At 44.1% G+C, this 11,410-nt stretch overlaps 2 protein-coding genes across 2 annotated transcripts; both read right to left on the bottom strand.

Moving 5' to 3' along the window:
• Positions 1–1,454: 1,454 nt before the first annotated feature.
• Positions 1,455–4,331, bottom strand: LOC123094185 (histidine-containing phosphotransfer protein 2-like). Its single transcript, XM_044516245.1, has 6 exons — positions 4,164–4,331; positions 3,927–4,042; positions 3,781–3,849; positions 2,665–2,736; positions 2,228–2,300; positions 1,455–1,791 (listed from the first exon to the last, which is right to left on the bottom strand). Exons 1-6 carry the CDS (start codon positions 4,221–4,223, stop codon positions 1,756–1,758), a joined length of 426 nt encoding a protein of 141 aa, XP_044372180.1. The 5' UTR covers positions 4,224–4,331; the 3' UTR covers positions 1,455–1,755.
• Positions 4,332–7,186: 2,855 nt separating this feature from the next.
• On the bottom strand, positions 7,187–10,273 carry LOC123094184 (histidine-containing phosphotransfer protein 2). Its single transcript, XM_044516244.1, has 6 exons — positions 10,096–10,273; positions 9,899–10,014; positions 9,750–9,818; positions 8,338–8,409; positions 7,880–7,952; positions 7,187–7,474 (listed from the first exon to the last, which is right to left on the bottom strand). The coding sequence occupies exons 1-6, from the start codon at positions 10,153–10,155 to the stop codon at positions 7,436–7,438; spliced, it is 429 nt and encodes a 142-aa protein (XP_044372179.1). The 5' UTR covers positions 10,156–10,273; the 3' UTR covers positions 7,187–7,435.
• Between the last annotated feature and the right edge of the window lie 1,137 nt (positions 10,274–11,410).

Below are 11,410 nucleotides of genomic sequence, written 5' to 3'. Positions count from 1 at the left end.
GGGCGAATCTGGACGATTTCCTTGACTTTTCGCCTGACAGTTTGGCCCAGGCGTGTTTTTCCCTTTCGCCGGAGCCCCCGAGCGCCCCCAGCGTGTTGGGTTCGTCCTGGGATCGCTGGGCTCAAAAACGGGCCGAGCCGGCGGGTTTCGACGTCTTGGGGGCACGACTGGGGCTTTTTTTCGACGCCGGAGTCGCCCTGGGGAGCCTGTTGGGGGTGCGGCCGGAGATGCTCTAATAGACTCACGCGACGCACAAACACACCTGGAACGCATCCAGGGCAAGATTATTCCCAACAATGTTCCCCGAATCCCGGCTTGCCGTCGTTGGAATTGTTGCAGCTCCCGTTGTTTTCGTTGTCGGAGTTGTTGCAGCTCCCGTCGTTTTCATCACCATGGTCGCCGCTACGGCGTCCTTGAAGCGAACACCGCTGCATGCCTTATCTCGGCGCGAACAAGACCATCTTTCTTCTTCGTCTGCGGCGACACAATGCCGTCTTCCTTGTCTCCGGTGACACACAACACTTTTCTTGTCCGTTACCAATTTTTGGACACGAGGATTGACGAACGATCACAAGAATACGAAGAGACGATTGTACCAGGCGAACAAACGCCCGCGGCGACGGTCGACTCCCCTGGCGATGACCGCCGGGACATTTTCTCTTTTGTTTAGGCGTCATAAGCCATCTTCCCCGCCGACACACGCCGTTGATCGCTTCACGCCCGGTCATGGAGCTAGACCTGGTTTTGGTAAACCATTAACCAAGAGAAGAAAAAAATGATGTTGGCTTACACACCTATATATTTTGCACATACTTAGTGGTTAGTTGCTAAGATGTGTATGAAATCACACTTTGTATTTTCTTCGTGGTTTTCTTATTGTGATGCTTGTAATTTAATTGTAACTAAGGGGTTATCATTTATGAAAGTTCTGCAGGGCTCTTCAAAAGTGCCTTATTTCCCTTCCAATGCCAAGTGGTATTTGGAAGCTGATGTCTGTAGAGCCGTCTCTACTGTCATAGTCTTTCCTTCAGCTGAGTATTTCTTTTCTTAAACAATACTTTACTATACTTATGTAGAATAAAAACTTCCAGAAGTGGAGAGCTGACTATTTGAAATAGTCCGCTATATACTTCATTTTATAAGAGTTTAAGAAAATTCAGTTTGTAGTTCTTCTGTGTTTTTCACTTCTGATCGATATAAGTTTCAGTACAGGAATCTGGTTTTGTGCCAACCCACGGATCGCCGGCTTCGTGATGCCTGCATGTAGCCCGGCAAAACTATCACCTCTACTTTGCCCCTCCTCATGTTGCGCCCACGATACTCTTATAAGCAATTCACGCTGAAGATTACAGACCGAAAAGAGATGCTTAAAATATCCAAGTATGGAGATTTGCAGCACTCTTGGTACACTAGCCAACAACACGACTTGCTTAGAGAGAGAAGCCAACGCAACATACAACAAAAGAAAGTCACTGGCAACCAACCAACCAGGATGGGGTTTACACACAGCCCGTGGGCAGGTCAGCAGCACATCCACGACACATAAGTATATAGACTTCACGAAGAAACATCGACAAAGGACAACAAGTTTCGTTTACAGGGCTATGAGACCAAAGTTCCGCCGCGAAAATCCTCGTCTGGTTTCACGCCCTCTAATGCCAGACACCCTTTGAACACCGCCACATCTTCAGAGACACATACGCACCATAATGTAAGGGATCACATGGGATCACGATCTTTCCCCTTCACTTGTCATTACTTAGGACCACAGGCCGCGATCATATCCTCCAGCTGCGTCAAAAGATGAATAATAGGCCAATGATTAACATATGTACCTTCCCAAATATGATTGTGACAAGTCTATTGCAATTAATGGTGCTCAAGTCCCATCATTTCACTAATCAGCCATGTTACAAACTGGTCGGTTTCTTATTTGGTATTTGCCAAAGATTTTAAGCGGGGAAACAAAGAAGTTCTACTGCTTTTTAAGAGCTGCCACACATATCTACCAAATGTGGTGACAGAATTACGACCTAAACACTCAACGGCTAGATGAAACTTTCAGAGACCTCAAACAAAGTACTCCAAAACCAAACATCGATAGAATAAGATTATGTATTTAAGGTTGTTGTTTTTTCTCAATCTTAAACTATACATGACCAATCTATTGATTATGAAACTAGAGAAGTTGGTATCAAAATACAACATTAGGCACATAAGGTCCTACCTGCATCATGATCTCCACATCATTGCGCACAATACAGTACAAATTCCTAACAAGATCCAATGACACAAGGCACCTGAAATAATGCAAAAAATCACACAGTCAAATTCTAGAGAAGTTAACAGAACTGACTTGAAATGGTTCTGAAATTCTAACCCTCAATTTAAGAAAGACACTGGCCATATTGAAATTTAGTTGTGTTATAAACAGAAGACAAGGGCCAACAAATTACAAGAGAATCATAAAAAAATAGCATATTCAGATAATGAACCGAGTAATATCAACATGATTGCAGATGAAGCGAGAAAGCAAAGCAGGTTACTTATATATGATGTTAGATTGGTATGAGCTGAATACAGTGACTTTACATTGAGAAATTGTAAAATATTGCTAAGAAATAATTATTGGGGAACATATCTAAAAATAAATCGATTTCTGACCCTTGTTTGCATTTTATTGCATAGAAATCGCCGAAATGCATGCAGGCGAGTTTCACTTGCTGTGCACCAACACTGAAACATGCAGAACACACGCTGATCAGAAAATTAGAAACTTATTAAACAGTGAGGCATGTTGATACACATAAGCATATTTGGGACATCATAATTAATAATATTCGCAAGGAACCATTTCCTATCACGATTGTCAACTCAATAAACTGTTTGATGAACCAGAAAAACACCATTGTCGTTATATGTAGTAGCAGTACTACCAGCATGTACACAAGACGAAAAAGTATTTCTTGCCTGACCATGACATTGTCATGAATACCGACAATTCCGTTACATGAAACACAACCAAATTCAGGTCTTCTAATTTTGGATACACGACATTCAAATGACGCCCATGAGATATATACACAACACCCTGCTGCTGACACACCTGAATTGAAACAACATTGTTCCAATGACGAAACAGAAAAAATGGCCATTGGGTATACGTAGAATAGCAGATCATTAATACCAGCCATGCTTATAAAACGACAATTTTTTACATGGTCGACCTAGAATAATAGCACTGCGCGACAAAAGCTCCCCACGCCAAGCTATACCATTGCGATCGGCAGGAGTACCAACGATTCCGGTACATGAGATATACGATTAAACTCAACTCTTCTATCTATGGCTATACGACGTCCGCCGCAAACAACACGAACCCCGTGCGGTCGTGCCCCATGAGGTGCACACCCTGTGCCGACACACCCGAATAAAAACAACATCGGTGTCGTGGACAAACAAGAAAAACCACTATTAGTGATGCACAGGATAGAAGATGATTAATACCAGACATATTCGCAAAACGACAACACTTTATCATCACCATAAAATTAAGATTTATCGGGATACCGATACTCTGTAACAGGAAACTTGACTAAACTCGATTCTTCTGATTAACTATGGCTACACCACAGTTCAAGCGACGATTTTCTTTTACGAATAGAATCCATTATTGCCCAGTACAAATAGATCTGAATCACGGGCCAACACGCATTAATTATACAGTGAAAAATAAGCTGGTGGAAGAGAATTAATGTATTGTTGCTGGTCATCGATCACCTGGAGGCGCACTCCATGAGCTGTTGCGTCAGGGCTTCCACCTCGTCAATGTCCACTTCCGGCTCCTCCCTGCAAATTCAAGAGCAAACAAGGTGAGTCAGTACCGACAGAGAGTAGAGGGAGAGATAGTGGGCATGAGGGCGGACATCCGGATGTCGATGTCGTGGAGGATCTCGTAGGCGTCGTTGATGAAGAGGCGGGCGACCTCGCTGGCGGTGCCGTCCTCCCGCAGTTGCTCGAAGGTCTCCTCCTCCACCACGCCCTGGATCGACAGCGAGTCAGCGACCACGCACGCCAAGGCAAAGGCAAGGGCCAAGTCAGCCGGAGGCCAGCCAAGCCAAAACCCAGAACCACACGACTGGGGAGGAGGGGAGTGGGCTCACCTGGGCATACATTCTGGAGATGTGGGCGTTGAGCCGGGCTCTCAGTGCTGCGGCTGCCATGGCAAGGCGAGGCGAGGTCCGGCAGTCCGGGGGGCTGAGCGGTGGAGACGGGGGGAATTCGGCTGCGGATGCGGAGTGAACGAGGACGGGAGGAGGAGCGGAGGTTTGTATAGCTGGGCTCATGAGGGTCTCTCACGTAGGCGTTTGGCTGGCAGCGAGTGCTGTATTAGCTGTACTGCGTGCGATGCATGCATGCATGGAGCCACCGGTTGTGTGTGTGTCTACGGAAGCGAGCGTCGGTTACTGGTCGACTCGAGACGGCCGTCCAAACAAGATTGGGGTATGGGCTCTGCACACCGATGCCGCTCCCAAAATGGGCCAGTCCGTGCATTGCAGAACGAACAACTCAGTCTGCTAGCTTTCTTTTACACTGTAAAACTTCTTTTACTAGTGAATGCCTAAGCGTTGCTACGGGATAGAATGCACATAAATAAATAATTAAGACCGTCTTTAAGGTCGAACCTTATTTCTTCATCATACGTCCGGGCGTATTCGGATATCTAACAGGCGCCCAACGGACTCTCCAAAATTCAACCGTGATAATCCGGCCTCCCCCAAATCCAACCCATATGTGAAGGAGAAATATGATTGTCCAAACTATCCGCCATATTATGTTCATACGCGGTCCGGATACAAAAATCCTGGCCCACAGTGCACCCTTCGTTTTTTCCTGCAGGACCCACCCCTTCTCGCTCAGTTTCCCGCTGTATTGGGACATTTGTCGCTAAAGCCCTCCTTTATAACCGAATGACACCCACCTCATCTTCGCCATGGCGCCCTCTCTCCTTCAGACAGTACTTCCCCACGAATCGTTAACGAGGAGTCGTCTGGCCTGCTCTTTGCCATGATCCCACCACACGTGTTCGTGCCAATCTGCCACCGCCATCATGGGAACGAGGTGTGTTGGCTCCCAGACAAGAAGGCAAATCCGTTGTCTCCTATATCATTGCCACGCTGTACTTCCTCCGTCCTAAAATTCTTGTCTTATATTTGTCTAAATATGGATGTATCAAGTCACATTTTAGTATTAGATACATCTGTATCTAGACTAATCTAAGACAAGAATTTTGGGATGGAGGGAATAACATACAGTTGAATATCATCCATTACCACGAAACAAAAATATGATGTCCATTGTTGGCCATATGCAACTGATACGCCATTGTGTTTGTTATTAAATCTTCAAGCAATGCATTTATCTGGTTTTGGACATTCAGTTATGCCAATTCTAGATCAGAACTGCAGATATTTTCATGACCGATTAAAGTAAGTCCCTATAAAACATTGCTATTTGCGATGGAAGATCCTCCATATGCAGTTCAAATGTTTGACATCACCACATTAGTGAGTGAACTGTCTTTCTCCACTGTGGTGGCACTTCTTTATTCCTAAGAACTGGATTCATGTTATTTACAAACTACAAATAGAAGATTGGTATACAAAATATACAAAATTTATTTCATCTACAAAAATCAAATCGCAGAAGCATCCATGCTAATCTGGATCGCCCTCAGATAATTTTGTCTTCCCAACCTTGTTTTCAGATGAACGGCCATCATGTTGAGCTAAACGAAGCGGACGGCGACGGGACATCTTGTTCCCTACCCACCGCAGCCCACTTCCAAACACCGCCATCCCTGTTCACTGCTGGGCTGCCGGCCCCAACTCTCAAGCCCCTGCTCGTCCTCGAGCCGGTGTGCCCACAGATCGACACACTGCGCCTGTACCCGCCACCGTTGTGCTATTGTAGTATCTGTGATGAACAAATGTAGGAGGGACAACTGCGATGTGATATGAGATGAGGACCAGCTAAAGACAATATGATTAAAAGAAAACATCTTTCCTGTGGTAAGTGTAAAACAACCATTGCAAATTAGGCGGACTAAGATGAAATATTCAACTTTAATTATGGAAGCATGACACTTGCAATATGGCTGATAAAAGATATTGTAAAAAAATGTTCTACTCCCACTGTAAACAAATATAACATCTTATATTTATTTACAGAGGAACAAATGCTACGATAAGATGCAATAATACAGAGAAAAAAACAATTCTTTTATGCTTCCCTAAATAAGGTCACCCAATGACACGTTTCACCAATGAGTAGGAAGACAGAGTGAAAACTCATATATCATGAAAATGATCTCTACCTGGCCAGAATTTTATGTATAACAGTAACTGGCCCAAAAAGGTAGATAATCTAGAAGTGCAAAAATTGAGTTCTCACAGAAAACCATGTATTTAACTTTAGTGAAAAGGGTAACAATAACTAAACTATGTTCAGAGGCCACTCAATGATGATGATACCTTTTGATTCCAAATTCTACAAGCATTTTACATACTACAGCTATGCCCAGGTATTGCTACTATTGCGCTTGATAGAGATAATCCGATGTGACTCCAATCAAACAACCTGTCCCCGGGATCTACCAGGTCTGAACCACCACTGCCAGGAGCAGTAACAACAATCGCAATGCATTGTTCGTGATTCAGGGTAGTCTAAATAAATTGTGGCCTAGGAGTAGTATGTTGTTCCATCAATCATTGTTGGAGCTATAATTGGCGATTTAATTAGCCCAGACTTTTTGTACCAACGCAAACATACCTAAGCCAGAGATGCTCTTCACGCCGCCCCATGAATCGACGGCTTTGTGGTCCCTGGATGTGGCCCCGCAGACTATCCCATCTGTTTTGCCCCTCCTCCGGCTACTCCTCGTGGTGCCGCGGTACTCTTATAAGAGGGTCATGCTTAATATTTCAGACCGAAAAGACATGCTTAACATGTCGAAATATGGCGATTTGCTACACTCTCGGTACAACAACCAACAACAAGACATGCTTATAGAGAAAAACGAACACAACATACAGCAAAACATAGTCAATAGAGGACCAACCAACCAGGTATAGGTTCTACACACAGCCTGTAGGCGGGGCAGCAACACATCCACGACACACTAGAATATGGACTTGATTCCTCTTAGAAAAATGAATATGCACTAGAGAAACAGACACCAACACAGGACAACAATTTTAGTTCACAGGATTACGAGCCCAAAGTTCCGACGCGAGAATATTCATTTAAGTTTTACACACACACACCGCCTAGTGCCAGACAAGCTTCGAAAAAGTGCCACATCATCAGAGACACATGGACACCACAATGCAAGGATTGCATGGGGCCATGCTCTTCCCCCTTCACTTGCCGCTACTTAGGAGTTAGGACCACATGCCGCAATCTGCTCTTCGAGCTGCATCAAAAGATGAATAATAGGTCAGTTAGTAAGACAAGTACCTTCCGAAAAATGATTAAGGTAAGTCTATGGCACATAATGGTGCTCAAGTCACATGGAAAGTTTCTTATTTTTGCATTTCGCGAAGCTTAATTTAAGCTGGGAAACAAGAAGTTCTGCCACTTTTTTAGAGCTACCATGTACATCTACCAAACGTGATGACAAAATTACAGGATAATCATTCAACGGCAAAATGAGACTTTCCAGTACCTCCAACTAAGTGCTCCAAAACCAAACATCAAAAGAATAAGATTAACGATTTAAGATTGTTCCCTTTTCTCTATCTTAATATGAAAAAACAGTGGGTTATGAAACTAGTGAGAAGTTGGTATCAAATCCAACATTAGGCACATAAGGTGCTACCTCGATCATGACCTCCAACTCATGTCGCACAATAAAGAACTCATTCCTAACAAGAGCCAAGGACACGAGGCACCTGAAATAATGCAAAAAATATCACACGGTCAAATTCTGAAGAGGTTAACAGAACTGAGATGAAATGCCCCATATTTCAAAAAAGAAAAATCTCTAGCTATATAAGAATTTAGTTGTGCTGTAAACAGAAGTCTAGAGCAAATAAATTACAAAAGAATCATCAAAGATTAGAATATTCAGATAATGACCCGAGTAATATCAACAATGTGAATGCAGATGAAGTGAAAAAGCAAAGCATGGTTACGTCTTAATAATGTTAGATTGGTATGAGCTGTAAATAACGACCTAAAAGACAACATGAGCTGGCAGGTTTAAATAGAGACATTGGAAAATAATGCTGCCAATAATTATTGTGTAACATATGTAATAAGCTATTGAGTTCTGACCCTTCTTTATATTTTATGGCATAGAAATTGCCGAAGTGCATGCAGGCGAGGTTCACTTGCTCTGCACCAACACTGAAACATGCAAAAAAATTGCGGATCAGGAAATTAAGAACTTAATAGAAACTGAGACGTCAACTCAATAAAATCCTCAAGGAGACATTTCGTATCATGATTGTCAACTCGACATATTATTTGATGAACCTGAAAAATCACCAGTGGTGTGACGTAAAATAGCAGACCAGTAGTACCAGAAATATTTACAAAATGACAATGTCTTTCTTGCCGGACCATAACATTGTCATGAATACCAAAAATTCTGCTACAGAAAACACAACTAAATTCACGTCTTCTAATTTTGGCTATACAACAGCCAAATAATGCCCATGACGTACACACCTGCCGTCTGACACATCTGAATAGAAACAACAACATTCAGGTGGAGAAATAAAAAAAATGACCATTAGCGTTATGTAGAACTGCAGATCATTAATACAAGCCATACTTTGTTCATTGTCGACCTAGAATAATGACATTGCCTAAACAGAAGATTCAATTGTAGAAGAAACATTCGGAAAATGACAAAAGTTGCCCTCACCAAGCTATACCATTGCCATTGGCAAGAGTACCAACAATTCCATTACATGAGATATATAACTAAACCCAGCTCTTCTATCTATGGCTAATACAATGGCGGCCGCAAACAACACGAACCTTAAGCGGTCATGCCCCATGAGGTACACACCCTATACCGACACACCCGAATAAAAACAACATCGATGTCGTGGACAAACAAGAAAACTCACCGTTAGTGATACGCATAGCTGTATATCATTGATACCCAAAATGTTCACAAAAACGACAACTTTATACTCATCATGCTGCTGACGTTAACTGGGATACCGGTAACTCGGCTACAGGAAACACAACTAAACTCGATTCTTCAAATTATGGCTACATGACAGTGCAAGCGACATTCTTTTTTGTGACAAATAGAATCCTTTGCCCAGTACAATAAACAGATCTAAATTGCACGACATCAATGCCGTGGGCAAGCTAGAAAAAACACCATTAGTGATACATAGAATAGCAGATCATTAATACCAGGAAGAACCACTATTACTGATACACAGAATAGCAGATCATTAATACCAGGAATATTCGACAAACTACAACAGTTTATCCTCATCATAACATTGATATTCATCGGGATACCGGTAACTCCGTTACACTGAACGCAACTAAACTCGACTCTTCTAATTACGCCTATGGGGCAGCGCAACTGACATATAAGTATCCTTTGCCCAGTACAATAAACAGATCTGAATCGCATGACATTGACGCAGCAGGCAAACAAACACAGAGATAAAAATAAGCGGGTAGAAGACAGAGAAAGGGTTTATGATGGTCATCACCTAGAGGTGCACCGCATTAGCTGCTGCGTCAGAGCTTCCACCTCGTCAAAGTCCACTTCCGGCTGCTCCCTGCGATTTCCAGAGCAGACAAGTTGAGTCAGTACCAGAGACCGAGAGTAGAGGGAGAGATAGAGGGTGGCGGTACGGACATCAGGGTGTCGATATCGTCGATGACCTCGTGGGCGTCATTGATGAAGAGGCGGGAGACCTCGGCGGCGGTGCCCTCCTCCCGCAGCTCCTCGAACGTGTCCTCGTCCACCACACCCTGGATGGACGTCGACCATGCCAAGTCAGGCCAAAATCAACAACCACACGACTAGAAGGGAGGGGAAGGGAAGGGCCTCACCTTGGTGTACATGCCGGCGATATGCGCGTTCAGCTGCGCCCTCAGTGCTGCGGCTGCCATGGCAAGGCGAGGATAGGTCCGGCGGTCCGGAGGACTGAGCTGTGGAGACGGGGGAATTCGGCTGCGGAGTGCACGAGGACGGGAGGCGGAGAGGAGGTTGTATAGCTGGGCTCACGAGGGTCTCTGACGTAGGCGTTTGGCAGCGAGTGCTCTACTAGCTGTACTGCGTCATTAGCTAGCTTGGAAACGGCCCGCGTGCGTACTGCGTGCGATGCATCATGCATGCATGCATGGAACCACCGGTTGTGTGTCCACGTGTTCATGGAAGTGAGCGTCTGTTTCAACTTTAGTCTCTTTTCCTTTCAAAAAAAAAACTTTGGTCCCTCACAATGTTTATTGGGACGAATAGAAGACCATCCACTCTCCTCTGTCTCACTTAAGTGAATTGGTTTCGAGAGCATTCCGCCACTTTGTATGATTTACACAGTTTCACTTTTAACCGCCTACATGCCCTTTATACCCGGTCATTCCAAAGAGTACTTACCCAGTTCCTCGAGATATGTCATGATCGCGCACTCACCGTAAGAGCTTTACAAAGAGCATTGACCTTCTTCACTCACGCGATATTGCTGGATCGGGCTCTCGCCCATTGTCCAAGATTCCCCTCTGCTGCCGCCCATGGGAGTCTAGGCCAGGTCTCAGTCCCAGTGTGGCTAATCATTCAAAAACACCAGCTAAGCATCATTGGCTTGCCATCCTTTACCTGACCAACTAACTAATACTACGTAGGCTCATCAGACAGCGCTTTGAACTTTCTTCAGGATTCGGCCCGAACTATTTGGCAGATTCCCACGCATTACGCATCCGTTCGTCACTTTCTTCTCAACTATTCGAATTAATTCTAGCAAACGGAGGCCGTTAGGTCAAAACCGCAGCGCACGCCCAGTAGTTTTGAAGCAAGGCGAGAAAACTTTAGCTATGGGGTTACCTAACCAAACATGGCGGTCAACCCCTAGGGATAAAGCATGCTTCACGAGTTTGTGAGCTTCAACATTCTAGATCCTAAATTCATGGCTAATGTACAATTAGTAAAAGTAGCCTTCCGATCTATGATCTTAGTTATGATTGCTCTGTAGATAGTTGAGCTCTTCTAATGTATATCTGCAATGCCACCTTGCAATCCGAAGCCACCTAAATATTCCTCTCATAGAGATTATCAGCAAGTGCAAGTGCCACCCTGATTGCTGAAGATTCGACAGTAACAAGATCTGATATATGTGGGAACACAATGGCCGACACACCCAGAAAATTACAT

The sequence above is a fragment of the Triticum aestivum genome, chromosome 4B (assembly GCF_018294505.1).
Source record: "Triticum aestivum cultivar Chinese Spring chromosome 4B, IWGSC CS RefSeq v2.1, whole genome shotgun sequence".
NCBI classification, from domain to species: domain Eukaryota; kingdom Viridiplantae; phylum Streptophyta; class Magnoliopsida; order Poales; family Poaceae; genus Triticum; species Triticum aestivum.
This window is presented reverse-complemented; position numbering and strand designations above follow the sequence as displayed.